Source organism: Stenella coeruleoalba, assembly GCF_951394435.1.
Source record: "Stenella coeruleoalba genome assembly, chromosome: 8".
NCBI classification, from domain to species: domain Eukaryota; kingdom Metazoa; phylum Chordata; class Mammalia; order Artiodactyla; family Delphinidae; genus Stenella; species Stenella coeruleoalba.
Window position 1 is genome coordinate 29,525,481 of NC_137154.1, and position 21,676 is coordinate 29,547,156.

The 21,676-nt window shown below is 34.3% G+C and overlaps 1 protein-coding gene across 5 annotated transcripts in view; it reads right to left on the reverse strand.

The window, feature by feature from the left end:
• Positions 1–21,676, reverse strand: part of METTL15 (methyltransferase 15, mitochondrial 12S rRNA N4-cytidine) — a 260,359-nt gene that overhangs the window by 53,719 nt on the left and 184,964 nt on the right. For 3 of the 5 annotated variants that reach the window (XM_079930557.1, XM_079930555.1, XM_079930556.1), the window contains exon 6: positions 6,564–8,422. The exons of 1 other annotated variant lie outside the window; for it this stretch is intronic. In XM_079930557.1, coding sequence (XP_079786683.1) covers positions 7,977–8,422 — 446 coding nt within the window. In that variant the 3' untranslated portion in view covers positions 6,564–7,976. Of the gene's footprint in view, positions 1–6,563; positions 8,423–21,676 lie in introns of those variants that run through there. One more of the 5 variants, XM_079930558.1, reaches the window with a different exon arrangement.

The window sequence follows — 21,676 nt, forward strand, 5'->3', positions numbered from 1 at the left end:
AGACAGCCAAAGAGACCTCTGGGACAACATTAAACACAACAACATTCACATTATAGGGGTCCCAGAAGGAGAAGAGAGAGGGAAATGACCAGAGAAAATATTTGAAGAGATTATAGTCAAAAACTTCCCTAAAATGGGAAAGGAAATAGCCACCCAAGTCCAGGAAGCGCATAGAGTCCCATACAGGATAAACCCAAGGAGAAACACACCAAGACACATAGTAATCAAACTGGCAAAAATTAAAGAAATAGAAAAATTACTGAAAGCAGCAACGGAAAAATGACAAATAACATACAAGGGAACTCCCATAAGGTTAACAGCTGATTTCTCAGCAGAAACTCTACAAGCCAGAAGGGAGTGGCATGACATAATTAAAGTGATGAAAGGGAAGAACCTGCAACCAAGATTACTCAACCCAGCAAGGATCTCAATCAGATTGGATGGAGAAATCAAAAGCTTTACAGACAAGCAAAAGCTAATAGAATTCAGCACCACCAAACCAGTTCTACAAAAAATGCTAAAGGAACTTCTCTAAGTGGGAAACACAAGAGGAGAAAAGGACCTACAAAACAAACCCAAAACTTTTAAGAAATGGTAAGAGGAACATACATGTCGATAATTACCTTAAACATGAATGGATTAAATGCTCCAACCAAAAGACACAGGCTTGCTGAATGGATACAAAAACAAGACCCATTCATATGCTGTCTACAAGAGACCAACTTCAGACCTAGGGACACATACAGACTGAAAGTGAGGGGATGGAAAAAGATATTCCATGCAAATGGAAATCAAAAGAAAGCTGGAGTAGCAATATTCATATCACATAAAATATACTTTAAAATAAAGAATATTACAAGAGACAAGGAGGGACACTACATAATGATCAAGGGATCAATTGCAAAAGAAGATGTAACAATTATAAATACATCTGAATCCAACATAGGAGCACCTCAATATATAAGGCAAATGCTAACAACCATAAAAGGGGAAATCGACAGTAGCACAGTCATAGTAGGGGACTTTAACACCCAACTTTCACCAATGGACAGATCATCCAAAATGAAAATAAATAAGGAAACACAAGCTTTAAATGACACAATAGACCAAAGAGACTTAACTAATGTAGTACATTCCACCCAAAAACAGCTGATTACACTTTCTTCTCAAGTGCGCACAGAAAATTCTCCAGGATAGATCACATCTTGGGTCATAAATCAAGCCTCAGTAAATTTAAGAAAACTGAAATAATATTAAGCATCTTTTCTGACCACAACACTATGAGATTATCAATTATAGGGAAAAAATGTAACAAACACAAACACATGGAGGCTAAACAATACATTACTAAATAACCAAGAGATCACTGAAGAAATCAAAATGGAAATCAAAAAAATATCTAGAGAAAAATGACAATGAAAACACGATGATCCAAAACCTATGGGACACAGAAAAAGCAGTTCTAAGACAGAATTTTACAGCAATACAAGCCTACCTCAAGAAACAAGAAAAATCTCAAATAAACAATCTAACCTTACACTTAAAGGAAGTAGAGAAAGAAGAACAAAGAAAACCCAAAGTTAGCGCAAGGAAAGAAATCATAAAGATCAGAGCAGAAATAAATGAAATAGAAACAAAGAAAACAAATAGCAAAGATCAATAAAGCTAAAAGTTGGTTCTTTGAGAAGATAAACAAATTGATAAACCATTAGCCAGACTCATCAAGAAAGAGGGAGAGGACTCAAATCAATACAATAGAAATGAAGTAGGAGAAGTTACAACAGACACTGCAGAAATACAAAGCATCCTAAGAGACTACTACAAGCAAGTCTATGCCAATAAAATGGACAACCTGGAAGAAATGGACAAATTCTTAAAAGGTATAACCTTCCAAGACTGAACCAGGAAGAAATAGAAAATATGACCAGACCAATCACAAGTAATGAAATTGAAACTGTGATTAAAAATCTTCCAACAAACAAAAATACAGGACCAGATGGATTCACAGGTGAATTCTATCAAACATTTAGAGAACAGCTAACATCCATTCTTCTCAAACTCTTCCAAAAAATTGCAGAGGAAGGAACACTCCCAAACTTATTCTATGAGGCCACCAACATCCTCATACCAAAACCAGACAAAGATACTACAAAAAAAGAAAATTACATAGCAATATCACTGATGAATATAGATGCAAAAATCCTCAACAAAATACTAGCAAACAGAATCCAACAACACATTAAAAGGATCATACACCATGATCAAGTGGGATTTATCCCAGGGATGCAAGGATTCTTCAATATAAGCAAATCAATCAATGTGATACACCATAGTAACAAACTGAAGAATAAAAACCGTATGATCTTCTCAATAGATGCAGAAAAGGCTTTTGACAAAATTCAACACGAATTTATGATAAAAACTCTCCAGAAAGTGGGCGTAGAGGGAACCTACCTCAATATAATAAAGGCCATATATGACAAGCCCACAGCAAATGTCACTCTGAATGGTGAAAAACTGAAAGCATTTCCTCTAAGATCAGGAGCAAGACAAGGATGTCCACTCTCACCACTATTATTCTACATAGTTTTGGAAGCCCTAGCCACAGCAATCAGAGAAGAAAAAGAAATAAAAGGAATATAATTTGGAAAAGAAGAAGTAAAACTGTTACTGTTTGCAGATGACATGATACTATACATAGGGACTCCTAAAGATGCCACCAGAAAAGTATTAGAGATAATCAATGAATTTGATAAAGTTGCAGGATACAAAATTAATGCACAGAAATCTCTTGCCTTCCTATACATTAATGATGAAAAATCTGAAACAGAAATTCAGGGAACACTCCCATTTACCACTGCAACAAAAAGAATAAAATACCGAGGAATAAACCCACCTAAGGAGACAAAAGACCTGCATGCAGAAAACTATAATACACTGATGAAAGAAATTAAAGATGATATAAACAGATGGAGAGATGTACCATGTTCTTGGATTGGAAGAATCAATACTGTGAAAATGACTATACTACCCAGAGCAATCTACAGACTCAATGCAACCCCTATCAAATTACCAATGGCATTTTTTACAGAACTAGAACAAAAAAATCTTAAAATTTGTATGGAGACACAAAAGACCCCGTATAACCAAAGCAGTCTTGCGAGAAAAAAATGGAGCTGGAGAAATCAGACTCCCTGACTTCAGACGATACGAGAAAGCTATAGCAATCAAGACAATATGGTACTGGCACAAAAAGAGAAACATAGATCAATGGAACAGGATAGAAAGCCCAGAGATAAACCCACGCACCCATGGCCAACTAATCTGTGACAAAGGAGGCAAGGATATACAATGGAGAAAAGACAGTCTCTTCAATAAGTGGTGCTGGGAAAACTGGACAGCTACATGTAAAAGAATGAAATTAGAACATTCCCTAACACCATACACAAAAATAAACTCAAAATGGATTAAAGACCTAGATGTAAGGCCAGAACCTATCAAACTCTTAGAGGAAAACAGGCAGAACGCTCTGTGACATAAATCACAGCAAGATCCTTTTTGACCCACCTCCTAGAGAAATGGAAATAAAACCAAAAATAAACAAATGAGACCTAATGAAACTTAATAGATTTTGCAAAGCAAAGGAAAATACAAACAATACGAAAAGAGAACCCTCAGAATGGGAGAAAATATTGCAAATGAATCAATGGACAAAGGATTAATCTCCATAGTATATAAACAGCTCATGCAGCTCAATATTAAAAAAACAAACAAACCAATACAAAAATGGGCAGAACACCTAGACATTTCTCCAAAGAAGACATACAGATGGCCAAGAAGCACATGAAAAGCTGCTCAACATCACTAATTATCAGAGAAACACAAATCAAAACTACAATGAGGTATCACCTCACAGCAGTTAGAATGTACATCATCAGAAAATCTACAAACAATAAATGCTGGAGAGGGTGTGGAGAAAAGGGACCCCCCCTTGGACTGTTGGTGGGAATGTAAATTGATACAGTCACTATGGAGAACAGTATGGACGTTCCTTAAAAAAGTAAAAATAGAATTACCATATGACCCAGCAATCCCACTATTGGGCTTATACCCCGAGGAAACCGTATTTCAAAAAGACACATGCACCTCAATGTTCATTGCAGCACTATTTACAGTAGCCAGGGCATGGAAGCAACCTAAATGCCCATCGACAGACAAATGGATAAAGAAGATGTGGTAAATATATACAATGGCATATTACTCAGCCATAAAAAGGAACAAAATTGGGTCATTTGTAGAGATGTGAATGGACCTACAGACTGTCATATAGAGTAAGTCAGAAAGAGAAAAATAAATATCGTATGTTAACACATATATGTGGAACCTAGAAAAACGGTACAGATGAACTGGTTTGCAGGGCAGAAATTGAGACACAGATGTAGAGAACAAACGTATGGACACCAAGCGGGGAAATCGGCAGGGGTGGTGGTGGTGGTGATGGTGGTGTGATGAACTGAGAGATTGGGATTGACATATGTACACTAATATGTATACAATGGATAACTAATAAGACCCTGCTGTATAAAAAAATAACATTCAATAATTCAAAAAAAACCCTTAGACATACTGTATTCTTTTTTTTTTTTTTAAGCGGTACGCGGGCCTCTCACTGTTGTGGCCTCTCCCGTTGTGGAGCACAGGCTCCGGATGTGCAGGCTCAGTGGCCATGGCTCACGGGCCAAGCCGCTCTGCGGCATGTGGGATCTTCCCGGCCCGGGGCACGAACCCGTGTCCCCTGCATCGGCAGGTGGACTCTCAACCACTGTGCCACCAGGGAAGCCCTGTATTCTCTTATAAACTATTGGTTGTAACATAATAAATAGTTCAATATAAATGAAGTTAAGCACAAACCATATATGACATATTACGTGAAACAGAAAAAAAAATAGATATCACATATTACATGAAATAGAAAAAAATATATAGATACGATATAGCCCAAAAATTACCCCCAAAAAGTTACCCTAGAAATTTCAAAAAGATTACATAACTAACATATAATTGTTAAAATGAAATGAATATACAAAATAGGGATATCAATTAAAAATTGTGTGCAGTTATTAAATTTCATTTCTTAATAAGCAATGAACTAAAACCTGTTAACTGATGTCCTACACAATGGGATGGATGTTATATTAAAATGATTGGTAGAGAGCAGTCGATACAAAGATTCTGAAATGTAAAACAACTGTTTGTTTTATATAGCTTATATTTTATTGGAAAAGTAATGTACTTTTCCAATAAAATGTACTAAAATGTATTCATTTCAATAATCTGTTTTATTTTCTATATGTATTGTATGAATTTCCCTAAACCATTCTCCAGAGTTAACAATTTGAAACTCATTCATGTATTTTATTATGCATCCTACAACTAAAACTAAGAGTCAGGTAAGAATGATTGTGGCAAACAGCCTAATTACAGAAAAAAAGCTAATATAATTTTACACTACAACATTTTGAAACCAATTTTGTGTTTATTGAAGCACGATTTTTTCTTCATGAATATTTTTCAAGATTTTTGTTTTTTGGGTCAGAGTATTAGTTCCTTAGGGCTGCCGTAATAAATTACCACAGATTGGCTGGCATAAAATAGCAGAAATTTATTCTGTCACTGTTCTGGAGCTTGGAAGTCTGAAACCAAGGTGTCAGCAGAGTTATTAGTTCCTACTAAAGTCTATGAGGGAGAATCTATTCCATGCTTCTCTCCTAGCTTCTTATGGTTGCCAGCAATTCTTGGTGTCCCTTGGCTTGTAGATGTATCACTTCAATTTCTGCCTCTACCTTCATGTGGCATTCTTCCCTGTGTCTCTCTCTTCTCCTCTTTTTATAATGACACAGACATATAGGATTAAGGGCCTTCCCTGCTCCAGTATGACCTCCTCTTAACTACTTACATCTGCAATAGCCATATTTCCACATAAGGTCACATTATGAGGTTTTGCAAAGGACATGAAGTTTGTAAGGATGCCATCCAACCCAGGGCAGTCAATTTCCATTTAACATTAATGAAAAGATTCCTGTATTATATAGCATCCAAAAATGATTGATGAAATAGGTGAATCATTGTTGAATATTAGATGCGATCTTTTATATTCTGATCAGATACTCAGATGGGCACTTACCTTTGGGAATCATTCTCATTCACAAATATGACGTACATACAAAGAGGAACTTAAATTCTTCAGGAAGGACTGAGGAGATTAAGCTAGGTACTTTCATTTGTTTCTAATTTGAGCATACTGTTCCCTAGAATATTTTCTAATTCTGATTTCACTGCAGAATTGTTCAGATCTGAATAAAGTCTGTAAATTACAAGTGGTAAACAAACTTGGGAACTAAAGCTAAATATTACAGAGGTAGATAAAGTAAGTCTGAGGTAAATTCAAGTATTTAATTCTTATCTTTTGCCCATATAGTTATGTTGATATTTTATTCATTGGATTCACCAACTTAGAGTTTGTAATCATAATTGAGAAGATGAATTTTTCCTGTATTTGAATAAATAGTTTACTGAGCAAATTAATAGTATAAATATGACTTCAAGGGAAACTACTTAAGAAAACAATCATTTACATGCACCTTTAATGAACATGCCCATGTATCCTTTTACTAATTATCACTTATTCATCCTTCAAGTCACAAATCAAGCACCATGTTGTCAGACCTGGTTTCCTTCAGTAGATGAAATCCCTACTAGATGTACTTATGGTACCTTGTACTACTTCTTTATAGCCCTTACCGCTTTGTCAATTTTATACTAATATTTATGATTATTTAACTACCATTGCTCTTCTTGGCTAGACTATAAACTCCACAGGACTAATACTATGGGCTATGTGTATTTTACTCGCCTTTATTTCTTTGCCTAGTTCAGTACTTGCTGCATAACTGAATAAATTAGAAGTGCATATTAATGTATAAAAAGTTATGTGAATACTGAATCAATTTCATTAATTTGTTAAAGAATCCTCTGCCACGTGAACTTCACCTGAATAAACATTTTACAATTACAATTACTATTTGTAAATAAAATCATTGATTTTAGTATCTGGAAGAGATAACATACTTTTCCATTTCAAATAGACTTTGAATATTTTGAATAGCCCAATTTAAAATTGCAGGATTCAAATGATGACAGATTTTTATTTATCAAAAGCATTCTGGGCTATTATTAAAATAAACACAATTGACTTTAAATATAAGTTTTGTGAAACACTCTCTGTGAGAGCTATTAGAGCAATTCTACATTTTTAGTTTCTAATATATGAAAACATGGCACATATCATACTGAAAAATCCCTTTAAAACAATGAACACTGTAATTTCAGTAATGAAATTTATCAGTATAATGCATTTTTAAAATAATACTTGAATATTTTAAATTTTCATAGTACCTATATTTGAGAAAGCTATAGTACTAATTAATTATTCCCAAGTAGGAAAATTAAAATTCATTTTATGATCATTATTAATTATTTGAGTTATAGACAGTCTGTTGCAAATCTGAATATCTAAATTCAGAATTTGGGCATGCAGATATAATTATAATCTCTCTTTTGACAGCTTGAATTTACATAGTTAAGTAAATACACATATTCTCCTCTTCTTCTTCTTCTTCTTTTTAAAAAAAATTCCCAGTTAGAGAAAGGACTGCATTTCAAAAGTCAAATATAATGCTAAGATAAACAATTTTTCCAGTTTTGAGACACTGCTGTATCTTGAATTGAGCTATCTGTGTCATGCTAATATTTCCTACATTTTCTTTTTGAGAAAAAAAATGCTGAATACCCCCTATTTCCACACATATATAGTACATATCTCTATATATCCCACACTTTCTTATATTAGGCTGTTCAGGAATATTACACGAGAAACTGTGAGGAAGAACTTGAAGAATCAGATGATGATAACTTTCTCATAATTTGATAGCTGCTCTAAGCTTGGCTGAGCGTCCTCTGGGGTTATTTTGTACATCTTGATCTTCCGGAGTAAGTACCTTCTTATGCATCATTTTCCACATTAAAGGGGCCCTTCCTATAGAGACTCCTTCCGTGTTTTCATGATCTGAACCCAACTGTGATTTTTGTATCACCTTCTGTCTAGCACTTAGGTTAAACCTTTGTGTCATGCTTATCCCAAGCAGGAATCGTTTGATGATGCGATCCTCCAGTGAATGGAAGGAGAGGGCAACCAGGCGACCACCAGGTCTCAGAAACTTCTGAGCTGTCTTCAGTCCTGTGTAAAGTTCATTGAGTTCATTGTTCACAAATATGCGAAAAGCTTGGAAAGTCTTGGTAGCAATATGGGTAGATCGTTGTAGCAAGTCTTTTCGTGCATAAGTAGCAGATGGAGGAAATGCACCTACAAACAGATTTTGTAAAAACAGGAAAAGAGGACAAATAGGTAACATTAATATTTTCCACTGTAAATTTACTGGGTTGTGTTGTGTGTATATTTAAGGAACTAAGTTTCCTTAGAAAACTGTGTCATTTCATCCATACTTCTCCATTTTATTTCCGAGCCTTCCATCAAAGTTTAAAACTATTCTGTCAGAAACATATTTCAGAACTCTTAAGGGTAAATGGAGTCAAACAAGAGCAGAGAAAGAGAAAAGGGTGAACAAATATTTGAAGAAATAATAATGAAAACCTTCCTAACTTTGATGAAAAATATTAACTCTCAGCTACAAAAAATTCAATGGACCTCAAATAGAATAAAAAAGAAAACTGCACCTAGATGCATCATGATCAAACTACTACAAGCTGAAGATAATAAGAAAAATCTTGAATATAACACAGAAAAACAATATATTACATAGGAGAACAAAAATATGATTAACAGCTAATCTCTCATTAGGATAATGGAGTCTATAAGATACTGGAATAACATTCAAATTGTTGAGGAATAAAACCCTGTCTTCCAAGAAAGCTATTTTTAAAACCATTTTTCAGAATTAAATGTTCAAAGACATTTTCAAATAAATTTAAAAATGAGAAAATTCATTGCTAACAGCTCTAAATTTAAGAAATGCAAAAGGAAATACTTCAGGCTGAAATAAAATAACATCAGGTGATAACTTGGATAGAGAGAGGGTAATGAAAATATGAGTAATATGATATGAAGATAAGAAATAATTCTCTTAATTTCTTAAAAGACAGGACTGTCTTTCTGTCATTCTTAATTTCTTTAAAAGGCAAGACTCTAAAGTTATAATATAACATTCTTGGTTTTATAATATAGATATAGATATGTATTGTATATGACAGCAACAGCACAAAGGATGAGAGTGTGTAAATGAAACTACACTAGTACAAGGTTCCTATATTTTACTGGAAGTTAAAGTTGCATATTGTGGTCCCTAGAGCAATAACAAAAAATAATGCAAAGAAATAAAGCTAATAAGTGAATAAAATAATAATAAAATTAATCCACAAAATATTGTTTAACACAAAAGAAGGCAGAAGAACAGGAAAATAAAAATGAGACAAAGAGAAGACAAATAGCAAAATGGCAGACAATAAATCCAAATATAAAAATAATCATATTAAATGTAAGGGTACTAAACACTCCAATAAAAACGTAGAGACTGACTGAAAACTAGCAAGACCTAATTATACATTGTCTACAGAAATGCACATTAAATATAAAAACACAAATAAAAGTAAGCAAGAGGCTGTGAAAAAGTATACCATGTAGAGATTAAGCAAAAAAAACCCCAGAGAGACTATACTACCATTAGACAAAATAAACTTTTAAAAAGAAGAATTGCTAGACCCCAAAATAAACATTTACTATTGAGAAAAATGATCAAGACAGCAGTAAGATACAATTACAAATGCATATGCACCAAATAACATAGTTCCAAAAATTTACATGCTTCAGAAAAATGACCCACATTTATATAGGCAATTATGTTTTGATCAAAATGTCAAGTTAATTCAACGGAGAAAGAACAGATTTTCAATGAAAGTGATTATTTGTACAAAATAAAATGAACTTCAACCCTTACTCCACACCATACACAAAAATTAATTCAAAATGGATCATGGACCTAAGAGTAAACACTAAAACCATAAAATATATATCTCACAAACCTCTCTTATTCAGCACATATAAGGGAATCTCAGAATTTAATAACAGTTCACATTTAGTAATCTGTAGCTCTGGTAGTAAAGTACATTAAGACACATCTGATTAATCTTCTTAGGAAACTGGATCAGAGGAGGGGAGAAATAATATTTTACCTGTACCACAGAGCTGAGAACTCGGCAGCCTGACGTTAAGCAAATCAGTGTTATGGTTCACTCTTCCTCTACAAAATCTACTTTGCTGAAAGGCTAGAAAACGTTAGACATTAGGGAATTTATCTTCCAACAACCAGGTCTCTCAGAAACAAAATGCCAAAGTCAAAGCTGAGGAGGGAGGTCAACTTCTTTCCCTTTGCTATTCAATTTCTCCATTTTCCGGGAAAGAGTTTTGGTCACTGGGCAATGTATTTCAAAACATTCTAAGGAACTGAACAAACATGCAACTATTCACAATTTAGAGCTTGGATTTAGAGAACGCTTCAAGAAGGTTGCATTCCTGAAGTCCTTATGTGATTCAAACCTTGCCTAATTCAATGCTAATTTTTTCAAAGGAGAAATGTAATATAAAATACATTTTAATGTATATGGATTTTAATGTAAAATAGGGGGTAAACATTCATGGAGCATATGGATCAACAAATACTGTAGGATATTTTTGCTTCAAGGCTTAAAAAATTGTTTTTCTTTTCATCTCTAATATTTTGTAGAAATTAAAACCATGGCTCAACATGGTAACTGCTTAGTTTTCTTTGCATTTTATCACATTTCAAAGATATATATTTGAGGATGTGGTTTTTAACATAGCACCCTGAATTAGCCATGCCTGGATATGTGATAACTAAATTGATGAAATGATAGAAAAGCAGAGAGCTTAATTAACACTTGCTTGATATTATCTTTAAATGTTTTTTAAAGCTAATACAAATAGGAAATGTTAAAATAACAAAGTAATGTCTGAAATCCCCATAGAAATTCTAATATAAACAAGAGCATTGGTTCATTTGACATGACAAAGTATGGTAAGCATTTCTGTTTACCAGCTAAAATGGCACCTTCCTCTGCTATAATTATAGTTTATAATTCATTCAGCCAGCTAGTTATGAAACTATGAGATTCCTGACTGATTTTTTTAATTGAGGAAATCTGTTTTTATTTCAAAGTATTCACATAAAGTGAGACTTTATTAACGTTTTATATTATGCAATGTCAAGTTTATATAAATCATGTTCACATTAAGTACATCCACACTATGAATCTGGAGCTCACAAATTAACACCACTGTGACCAGATAAGCTTGTCTTTATAAGGTCTAATTAGGCCTTGTCAATATCATATCATGGAGAAAGAAAATAAGAGCTTTTGTTTATATTTAGGAATGGATGATCCTGAAGATAATAGGATAACTACATTCCATGAAGCTTTCCTTCTGGGGCTTTCTTACTTTTGTTTAGGGAATTCTAATATGGACTATGTCCACTGGATTTCTTGGGAAGGATTTCTAGGTGTGGTTCTGTCAGCCTCCTCAAGTTCCATTTTTAGAGAGATGACAAGGGACTGCAATGGGCAACGTGCTTCGTGCAGCTTTTTGGTGCTGCTCTGGGGATGAAAGGCACATATCCTCCCTTCCTTTTTACTGGCACTTTTGCGTCTGTAGTTTATGGAAAGAGAGGTTGACAATGCAGATTGTGTAAAATGAAATAAAGAAACAAAAGTATATAAAATAGCATATGGCAATGAAAATTAAAGTAGTAAAAACAAAACATCAACTGGCATTGTTACAAACAGACAAGAATATAAGAAAAGACAATACTGCTATCAAGAATTAAGCAAGATTCTTTGTCTGAATTGGAAACTTTAAAGACAATCAGTAAATGTCCTGTGCCTCTGAGGTAGCAAAAAAGGGTTTCCTTGTGAAAGTCACTGGTCAGAGAGCAACTCTGCCACAGAGTTCTTAGGTATGCATAGACTAGGTAGGAACATTTGCCTACAGGTCATCTGGAAAAAAGATTCAAAAACTATACCAGAACCAATGCCTACCTATGAGCTGGAATCTGATTTAGGCCATAGGAAGAAAAATATTAGTGATACATGCTCCCTGACTCTGAGTAGCTGGCTGCTTTGCAATCCTTCACTGCTTTCTCATCTCCCACATCCTGTTATCAGAAATAGAAACTGGTCTCTCTGTTTTTCCATTTCCTGAGCTTAATCACAAAGTCTTGTATGGCTAATTCATTTGATTAAGGCAGAGAGCAGGTAAGACAAAATATGGACTAATCACAGTTTGGGTCATTTGGTTTGGTACTGAGAGAAAAATCTCCTTTTTCTGGTTTATAGTCCATCAACAGATTTACTTCACACCAGGCCAATGTATATTAGCTCGAAGTGGGAAGAGGTGTGCTTAACTCTTCACATAACACTTATCACACTACTGTGATTACTAGTTTGCTTTCCTGTCTCACCCTACTCCAAGCCATCATCATCTTTTCCACACAGTCATCAGACAGATCTTTTGTGTACAAAAATTCGATGTCATTCCACGGTTCAAAACCTCTAGTATCTTCCTATCACATGAAATAGGAACTGAAGTTCTTCTTACCTTGGCCAAATGTCCCTATGTTATATACAATTTCTGCTTCTCACCACCCCCATTTCTCTGAACTCATCTCCTGATCTTGAGCTCTGTAATCTTAACTAATTCATGGCGTGTTCATCCTGGGTCCTTTGACCTGTACCAAGAATATCTATCTGCCTATATATACCTGGATGGGTTACTCCTTACCTCACTCAGGTCTCTTCTCAAACACTGCAGAATTAGAAAAGAAAGATAGCACCCTGTCACTGGAGTCTCCTTACATGGTTTTATTATTTTTTTTCATAATACCTTATCAGGGATAATATTTATTTGTTTACCATCTGTCTTCCTCCACTAGAATACACACTCAGTGAAAACAGAGACTTTGTTAACTGCTATAAATCTTTTACAGCAAGAAGAGTTAGTAGATTGAAAGAATGATTGTATTTGTACTTTAAAGTTATAAACATAGTCATTGCTAAAACAACAAAAACAAAAGCAAAAAGATATATTATCTGTAGTATATGCAGTAAAATGTTAATGTCACTTCTCCTTAAATTCCACCCTAAGAGGCAATCAAGAGGTATACTTTCTAACTTTTTTCTTAATAGATATATGACACTTGTATATAAATGTATGTACATGCATACATATATATATTTGTAAAAAGGGAATGATCTGTACAATATCTGCAACTTGTTTAATTGCCTTACTTTTAAAAATAATTTCAGTTGTATAGACACATTATAGTCCATTTTGTTTGTTCATTTAACAAATGTTTATACTGTCAAGAACAGTACCAGCTAACTGGGAATGGTAATTAAGGTAGAAGCAGTCTCTACTTTGGTGGAGCTCATATTGCCACCACAGCAGGAATATTTGGGATGTTTTCTATTTTTACTATCACAAAAAAATGCTGCAGTAAACATGTGAACTGCATATTTTTAAAAATTCAACATGGCAGAAAACCTCTACAAAGTAAAAAGTCACAATCTGGGAAAAATACTTTAACTGTATGTGAACTTGTGATACTATGCCTGTAGAATTAGTGTTAGGTCAAAGGCTGTTTATGCCCATTTAAATTTGAATCAATGCTTCTAAATTTACTGTCTAAATAGATTGTACCAGTTTACTTCCACCAATAGTATTTGAGAGAGTCCACCTCCCCACGTACTCAACTAGTACTGGAAGCTATTACTTTTTGTAACTTTGACTAGTCTAATAGTAGGCAAATGTTAGCTTATAGTTGTTTTAATTTGCATTTCTTTGGCAATTAGTAGAAGTGGGCATCCTCTCAAATCTAATGACCATTTGATTTTAGCTATGAATTGCTTGAACAAACCCTTAATGTGATGTTGCTTTTTTCTTTATTGATTTGGCAGAACTATTTATAAAATAGATATAAAGCATTTTCCTCTCATGTATAGTTACAAATATTTTTCCTGGATTGTGACTGTCTTTCTACTTTGTAGATTTTTTTCTGCTATATAAAAATTTAGAATTTTCTGCTATAAAGAAATTTTCATGTCTTTTAGATTTTGTCAAGTTTAGGAAGGCTTTCCTCACCCCAAGATTTTAGATATAACCAAGTCTATGTTTTTCTGGTATATTTCTGGTTTTATTTCTTACATTTAAATATTTGATCCACGAGAAGTTTAATTTTTAGTATAGTATGAAGTAGGGATCTAACTTTAGTTTTTAAAAACCACATAGTTAATTGCCCTATTTATGAAATTGTATGTTATTTCCCTACTCATTTGAAGTACTGCTTTGATCATATGCTACGTTTTTAGATACAGATCTGGTTCTGGATTCTCAATTGTGTTGCACTGATGTATTTCTCTATTTTTCTGCTAATACCAGATTATTACTGCTTTTAAAAATTTTCCAGTACATTTTGCTATCAGGTGGAGTAAGTCCCCCTTTCCCATGCCATTACCTTTCTTTTCAAAATTTTTTTGTGTATTTTCATTCATTTATGATTCCGAATTAAATTCAGAAATAATAAAGTATATAATGATAAACATTTTGATTGGAATTACAGTAAATTTCTAAACTGATCTGGAAAAATTTACATTATCATATCAAACAATCCATCCAAGAAACAGTATTTCCATTAATATTTTACAGGTCCTTCATTAAAGTTGAGTAGTTGTCTTCACTTAAGTCTTGGTCAGGCTATTTGTAAGTACTGTGTTTATACATACACATTTTAACCATCCCTACGGAAAAGCATAAGAAATGGTAATATTATATTAAGATGACATGATGTAACAGAAATAGGGCTAAACTTTAGAAAGGAGAGACTAGGCTCAGTATAAGATCTTTTACATTTTTATAGCTGTTTGATGTGGGGCAATAGCACAACTTCTGAGTTTGTTTCCCCACTAGAAGATGAGGTGATAACACTTCTCACAGGATTATTCTGAAAATCAAATAAAGAAAATATTCAGGAGCACCTAGTGCACACTTGGCATAAAGTAGTCACTTTATGAATGTCATTCACACATTTATTTATTATTCTCAGTTGTAAAATGGAATAAGTGATGAGGGGATTTGATAGGTTAATTTGAGCTTCTGCCAAACTAATTTTATTTTCATCCTGAACTAATAGCACAGTAGGTAGGATAGAGGGCTGCTGAAAACCCCTGAAGCATCTGAGTAATGCTTATTGGATTTAGGCATCAGACTAAAACAACTCAGCATCCAGAATGAAGTTAAAATTTTCCTTATGTACAAATTAATGACATACTTCTAAGTTTACTAAGCAGTATTTAGGCCTTAAAAGTATGAAGACTTAGCATGGCATAGGAATGAGAAATCATTAAAAAAATTTTTTTCCAGTTTGACCTTGACTTATAATAACTGATGCTAAGAATTAAAACCCTAATTTCATTAACCTAACCTTCCAGATTGCACTCACCTGTCCAGGAGGTTATTTTCCTTAATTACACTCCTAGATTCCTTTGCCACCTAACTATACAACTTGTATTATGGCATTCTAAGCACGTAATATTCTTTCTCTGTTCTTTTTTTATTTCTTTGCTTTAGTTCTCATGGAACATTTTTCTGTACAGGTTATCTGCTTTCTTAGGCACAGTTCCACAAGGATAAAATATATTTGGAGTCATTTTAAACCAGGCCCATTGTTTTCACAGCTCCAAAAAAACCCAGTAATTATATCCTGAATGATGTATATCAGTAATTACAGCATCATTCACTTAGCCAATATTTATTATGTACAATGTGGTAAACACTGGGGATTAAAATGTTTATGAAGACATAGTCCTTGTCCTCAAGAAATTCAAACCCAAAGAAGAGAATGATAAATAAATAAATATTGGGAAGAGGGTTATAAAGAAGGATTGTACATACTATTAAGGGAAGGAGGAGGGGGAGGGGGAGTGGAGAGGGAGGGGGAAGGGATCTTTGGCCCTCATATAGACAGCATTTTCCAAACTACTGTTCTGCAGAACAGTGATCTTGTAAACTATAGCACTTGCACCCCCAACCAAACACCAATGTGTCTGTTATAACAAAGTCTGAGAAACGCAGCATGCTATACTCCTCTTTTGGAGACTCACAATACCCATTAGCATGGTAAAGCTCTGAAGGCAACCATTTAACTTTGTTTACCTAGCATGTCCAAACTGTTTGAAACAGAACTTTTAATTTTTAATAACAACTATTTATTCCATAGAACTCATTTGCTGGGTAACACACTTTGGAAAATATTGAAAATAGGTTTTGTGTTAATAACTTTCCAAATATCTTAATTACATCGTTAAATCCCTATAATAACCCTGAGAGGTAAGAAGTAAATATCCTTATTTCCATTTAAAGGTCAAAAACTAAGGTGTAAAATGTATCTTCTCAAGTTCACAGGAGTCAAATGGGAACTCAGATCCTTTTAACGTGAAGTGTACCCTAACATCCCCTTTTTTGAAATACTGAATGAGCCTAACTTTCCCAGAAGAAAGGCATAACATTTCTGGTGAGTTCATTTGAGAAACACATTCAGGGAAGCCCAGATCAGCATTAGTTCATCTAAACAGAAAAAAACAAAAACCCCAATATTATTATATAGGTTTGTAATTTTTAAAATTTCCTTAGGATGTTCTTGAGTTTTTAAGTGTGCCCAAAACAAGATAACAATTTTAAGATTGTATGTTCACTAAACTATCTCACCTCCTTTTTCCTGATTAGAATTTAAGGAAATTAAGATGAAATCACATGGTTTAGATCGATTTCCAGAAGCTCTGATTCCTTGTCTGGTGTTTATATAACAATCTCATTTTCTGGGAGAAAATGAGTGTGGAATCTTTACTTTAAGCCTGAATAGCCTTTTACTGAGAGATGTTGTAATGGAACTCAAATCACTTTGCATCAAGTTGCAAGAGTTTGGCTTTCTTTCCACATTTCCCTTGGGGAGATGTGCATTGTCAAGCCTAAAGACTGCACATGTGGTGAAGGCAGAAACTGCCCTGATCTCTTACCCTGGGAACAGTAATGAATACCTTTGGCTTTTGTCCTTTTCGTTCCATTGAAAATAATATATTGTTAGCTCAGGTTATTAGACTGTGCATTTGTCTCTTTTTCATCAGCTTTCTTGATAGTGGGTTTAAAAAAGAAACAGTTGCTACTGCTGCCATTATAAAAAGACTTTTGGGCAGGTACTGATTACATGTTTTTGATTAGGAATCTAGACTCATCCAATGCAGTACATACTGGGCTTTTCCTGACTCCCTAGGAAGGGAGCCCTTTACAGCTTTTTTATGTTCTAAAAATGAATACTTAATATTCTCCAGCTAAGCAAAATGAGGGGACAAGCTTGTGTACAATTAGGAATAAAGGGCTCAGACGGCTAAAATCTTGGGAAATTAAACCCAGATCCTTTTATTTTTTTTCTTTAAAGCTTCTTGAAAAATGTTGAAAGAAGACTGATTTTTCCATACATTTGTTATTATGCATTTCTTGTAAATACACAATTTTACCAATGACAGGGCAGTGCTCCTTGCTCTCATTCTCAGTCTAGAATGCCCTTTTCCATCTTCTTACAGTTTATGTCTACTCATCCTTAATACTCACTAAGGTGCAATTTTCTCCAGGAAGCTTTTGCAATGACCTTTTAATAGATATTTTTATCAAACTATTTACTACTCTATACTATTTATCTACTAGCCCCTACTAGGCTGTAAGTAGTCCAGAAACCTTTTCTTATTTTCTTTATATCCCCAGTCCCAGGTCTAGGGCCTGGTGCACAGTAGGTGGCAAAGGGGAAAATCCACTAAATAAGAGATATTCTTCCAGTCCCAGATAAAGATCAAGATGTACCATAAATGGTATTCTGAATGTGGAAATTCATAAAATCCCTGAAATCTCTGTAAGGTTTTGTATATACATGCAGATTTATGTGGAGACACTGCAGGGCTTCTATCAAAGGCTCAAATATATCAGGGACTCCAAAGTAGGAAAATTCCTGGTGAAAACATATTGAGTTTACTGAGTTTTCAGCTTACAACTTACCATCTTTAATAATACCACCAAACAAGGCTCTGCATTTATCTAGTTTTGGTTTGTTATATTTTTCTTTATCTCCAGGAATATCACCACTTAGCACCACCAGAAACGTTGGTTAAAAACCCCCTTTACGCATGACAGCAGAAGTTGGAAACTATAGCAGTGAATATTCAGTCTTCCTCTGACTCACAAGGAATTTCATATTAAAAAAAAAAAAAGAGAAAAGCTTGCTTAGTAACAGGCTGCACTATATATAATAATAGAACACAATTTGTATGTGGAAGCGGTAAGATAGATTTCATTCATAAAAAACACCATGCTTCTGGCTAGATAAATGACTTGAGGTCCCAGAGAGAAATTATCATTTTTAGTTCTGGGATACCCTTATGCTACTTACACTTTTTAAAATTTAATACATTCACATGTTCAAATATATTGAGATTTTTAAGCTTGTGAATGAAATTAGCAATGTGCTGTGGCTGTCAACGCGATGCACTGCAATTCCTCCTCAGTGGTAGGGCTTAAAAATTAATTCAGCTCTTGCACCTGTTTGTCAGCATTCGTCTGTCGAATTTCCATCACATTTAATAAGTCTCTGTGACGTAACTCGTGTCCTTTTGCCTGGGCTCCTTTAATGTAGGGTTAAATTCTCACCCATCTGAAATTTGAGTAATAATACAAATTTCAAATTGTTAATTAAAATTTGTGAACTTCAGTGGTTCTGGATAAAACTGGCTTTACTCAGTGAGGTTCTTTTGAAACTTCTTCAGAGACTCATCTAATCCCCAACTCCTACCAGGTTAAGTCTGATGACAACATGATCTCACTCTGGGTGGTTGAGATTTACAAATCCTCCTACAATAGGGAAAACATCGAGTTGTAGGCTTGAACAAAAAAGGTAACAAGGAACATTACCTACTGAGATGAAATTAAAAAGATGGCTCAGAATTAAATTAAAAGAATATCAAATTAAAGGATTGATATTTTTCTCACATTATTTTTCAATAAAGCTAATTCTACACTACCTGTGTCTTAAAATGCTTAGCATAGATGGGGTAGCTCAAAATGAATCATGATTCCTATTACCTATTTAGGTAGTCAACATTAAATTTACTTATTGCATCTTCAAACCAGGATTGAGGACTATTTGCCAGATACTGTGAACACAAAGCAGTCTAAGCAGGAGGTTCCAGCATATTAAAGACCCATAATAAGATACTTCATTTGAACCTTTAGGAATAGTCTATAGGGCATACAGTACTACTCTCAGTTGGGCCAGTCACACTTTCCAGAGCTGGGAGATGGTAACAGGAAAAGATATTTAACAATGCCCTCTTTTTCTTGTGAGGTCAGCACATACACATAATTAATCCTCATGCTCCAAGGTAAAGTTGTTTGCCCTCCTGTAGCATACTTAACCTGCAATGGAACACTTCTCAACTGTATTGAAATTATTTAAAAAAATTAAAACTTAAATATTTCTCCCACTGAAATATAAGCTTCCAGAAGTCAGGATCGTGTGTTACTCCCAAAAGGCAGGGATTATGTGTTTTCTCATTTGTCTCGTAACAGGCTTGATGAAAGACTAATAGACTGTCTTACTGAATTAAAGAATAGATGATCAATTTATCCAAAGGCCTATAGCACATGGATTTTAATTAAATCATAGATTATAAGTATCTCCTTTTTCTCCCTACCATATCCCAATCTAATAGTGAACCCCTCCCCCCACTCATCTTTTATTTTTCTGCCTGCTCTATCCTACTAAATTGTTCTAGGAGCAGTGCTTTGGATAATGTCCAGTGAAGACTATTGGTTTCTAGAAGAATGTATTTTCATTCTGAAAAAAAATGTTTCAAGGACTAAAGGCATATATATATGCCATTAATCTCACCTAGGGGATTTAGCCTATAAAGGAAATACCGCTATCAGCTCCAAAATCCCTTAAATATGCATAAAAGCATTTATTATATAGCTTTCAATAATAGCCTCCACTAGGAGGTAAGCCAAATATCTAATAATGATGATATGATTAAATAAATTATGGTATTTCTTACTGATACTTAGTATACTGACATAAAAAATGAGTAACATGATAAAACACTAAGTGAATGAACTCCAAAATTATATCCTTTCAACCATTTCAACTCAAAAACTGCAATAATAAATAAAAATAAAGAGATAAAGAGAATATGCAAAATTATATGTGTGCTATGGTGGTAGAGTGGTATTACAGGTTTTTAAAGTTTTCACTTGAATTTCTTAATGTTGTATGACATAAATGGGAATGCTTTTATTTATTTTGTTTTTTATTTTTATATTTTTGCAGTACGCGGGCCCCTCACTGTTGTGGCCCCTCCCGCTGCAGAGCACAGGCTCTGGACGCGCAGGCCCAGCAGCCACGGCTCACGGGCCCAGCCGCTCCGCAGCACGTGGGATCCTCCTGGACCGGGGCATGAACCTGCGCCTCCTGCAGCGGCAGGCGGACCCCCAACCACTGCGCCACCAGGGAAGCCCCGGGAATGCTTTTATAACAAAGAAAAATTTACATTTTTTCTATGATCATGAATTTTAATTATTTTTACATGTATTTGTGAAGAAGATTCTATCAATAACTAGATAAGGTAAATTCTTCATATTGATTAGCTTTTGTCAAATTCTATCATATGCCTAGCACAAGGGTAGGTAGTTTTAAAATGTAATTTCTAATCATCACAGCAATCTTATAAGTTAGGAAGCATTATCCTTATCTTAAAGAGGATTGGAATGATTATGTAACTTGTCCAATTTCACACATCTAGTAAACAGCAGGGCTAAAATTTGAATCCAAGTTTTTGTATAATTCCAAAATGAATTTCTTTTTCCATTACTCAGTGACACAATAGAATGAAGAGACATGAACCCTGACTAATAAAGCAAACAGGTAAGCAATATAGCAATGCAGCCTACTGGCTTGTTAATTTATTTAAGGCTGTCATCAAAGTCCATTTTCCATCTAAAGAGTACAGAGATGAAGTCAACAACTTATAAATCCTACCTGCTAGATTATCATTCTCAGCTTCAAATTTTGAGACAGGTCTGAAGCACATAGGACTCTAGATCTCAATCTAGAGATTAGATTTCCAGTGGACTTTACATAAATGTTCACATTCTTTTTTTTTTTTAAATAAGAAATTGTAGTACCTTCAACATCATTGCCATGATTCTGTCTCTAAAACATTTCACTGAATAATAATTAGGCAACAGAAATCTTCATTCAACAATAATAATTTATATTATTTTAAACAATAACCCACATTCTCTTTTCAAAATCCAAGCCTATAGCTTATTGTGTGAGGGCTAACTTGTCACCTGGTTAATGAGATTTGATTCACCTTGAATGAGTTGGTAGCCAGCCCATCTTTAGAGTTCTTTAACTGATGAAAAAAAGGGGGG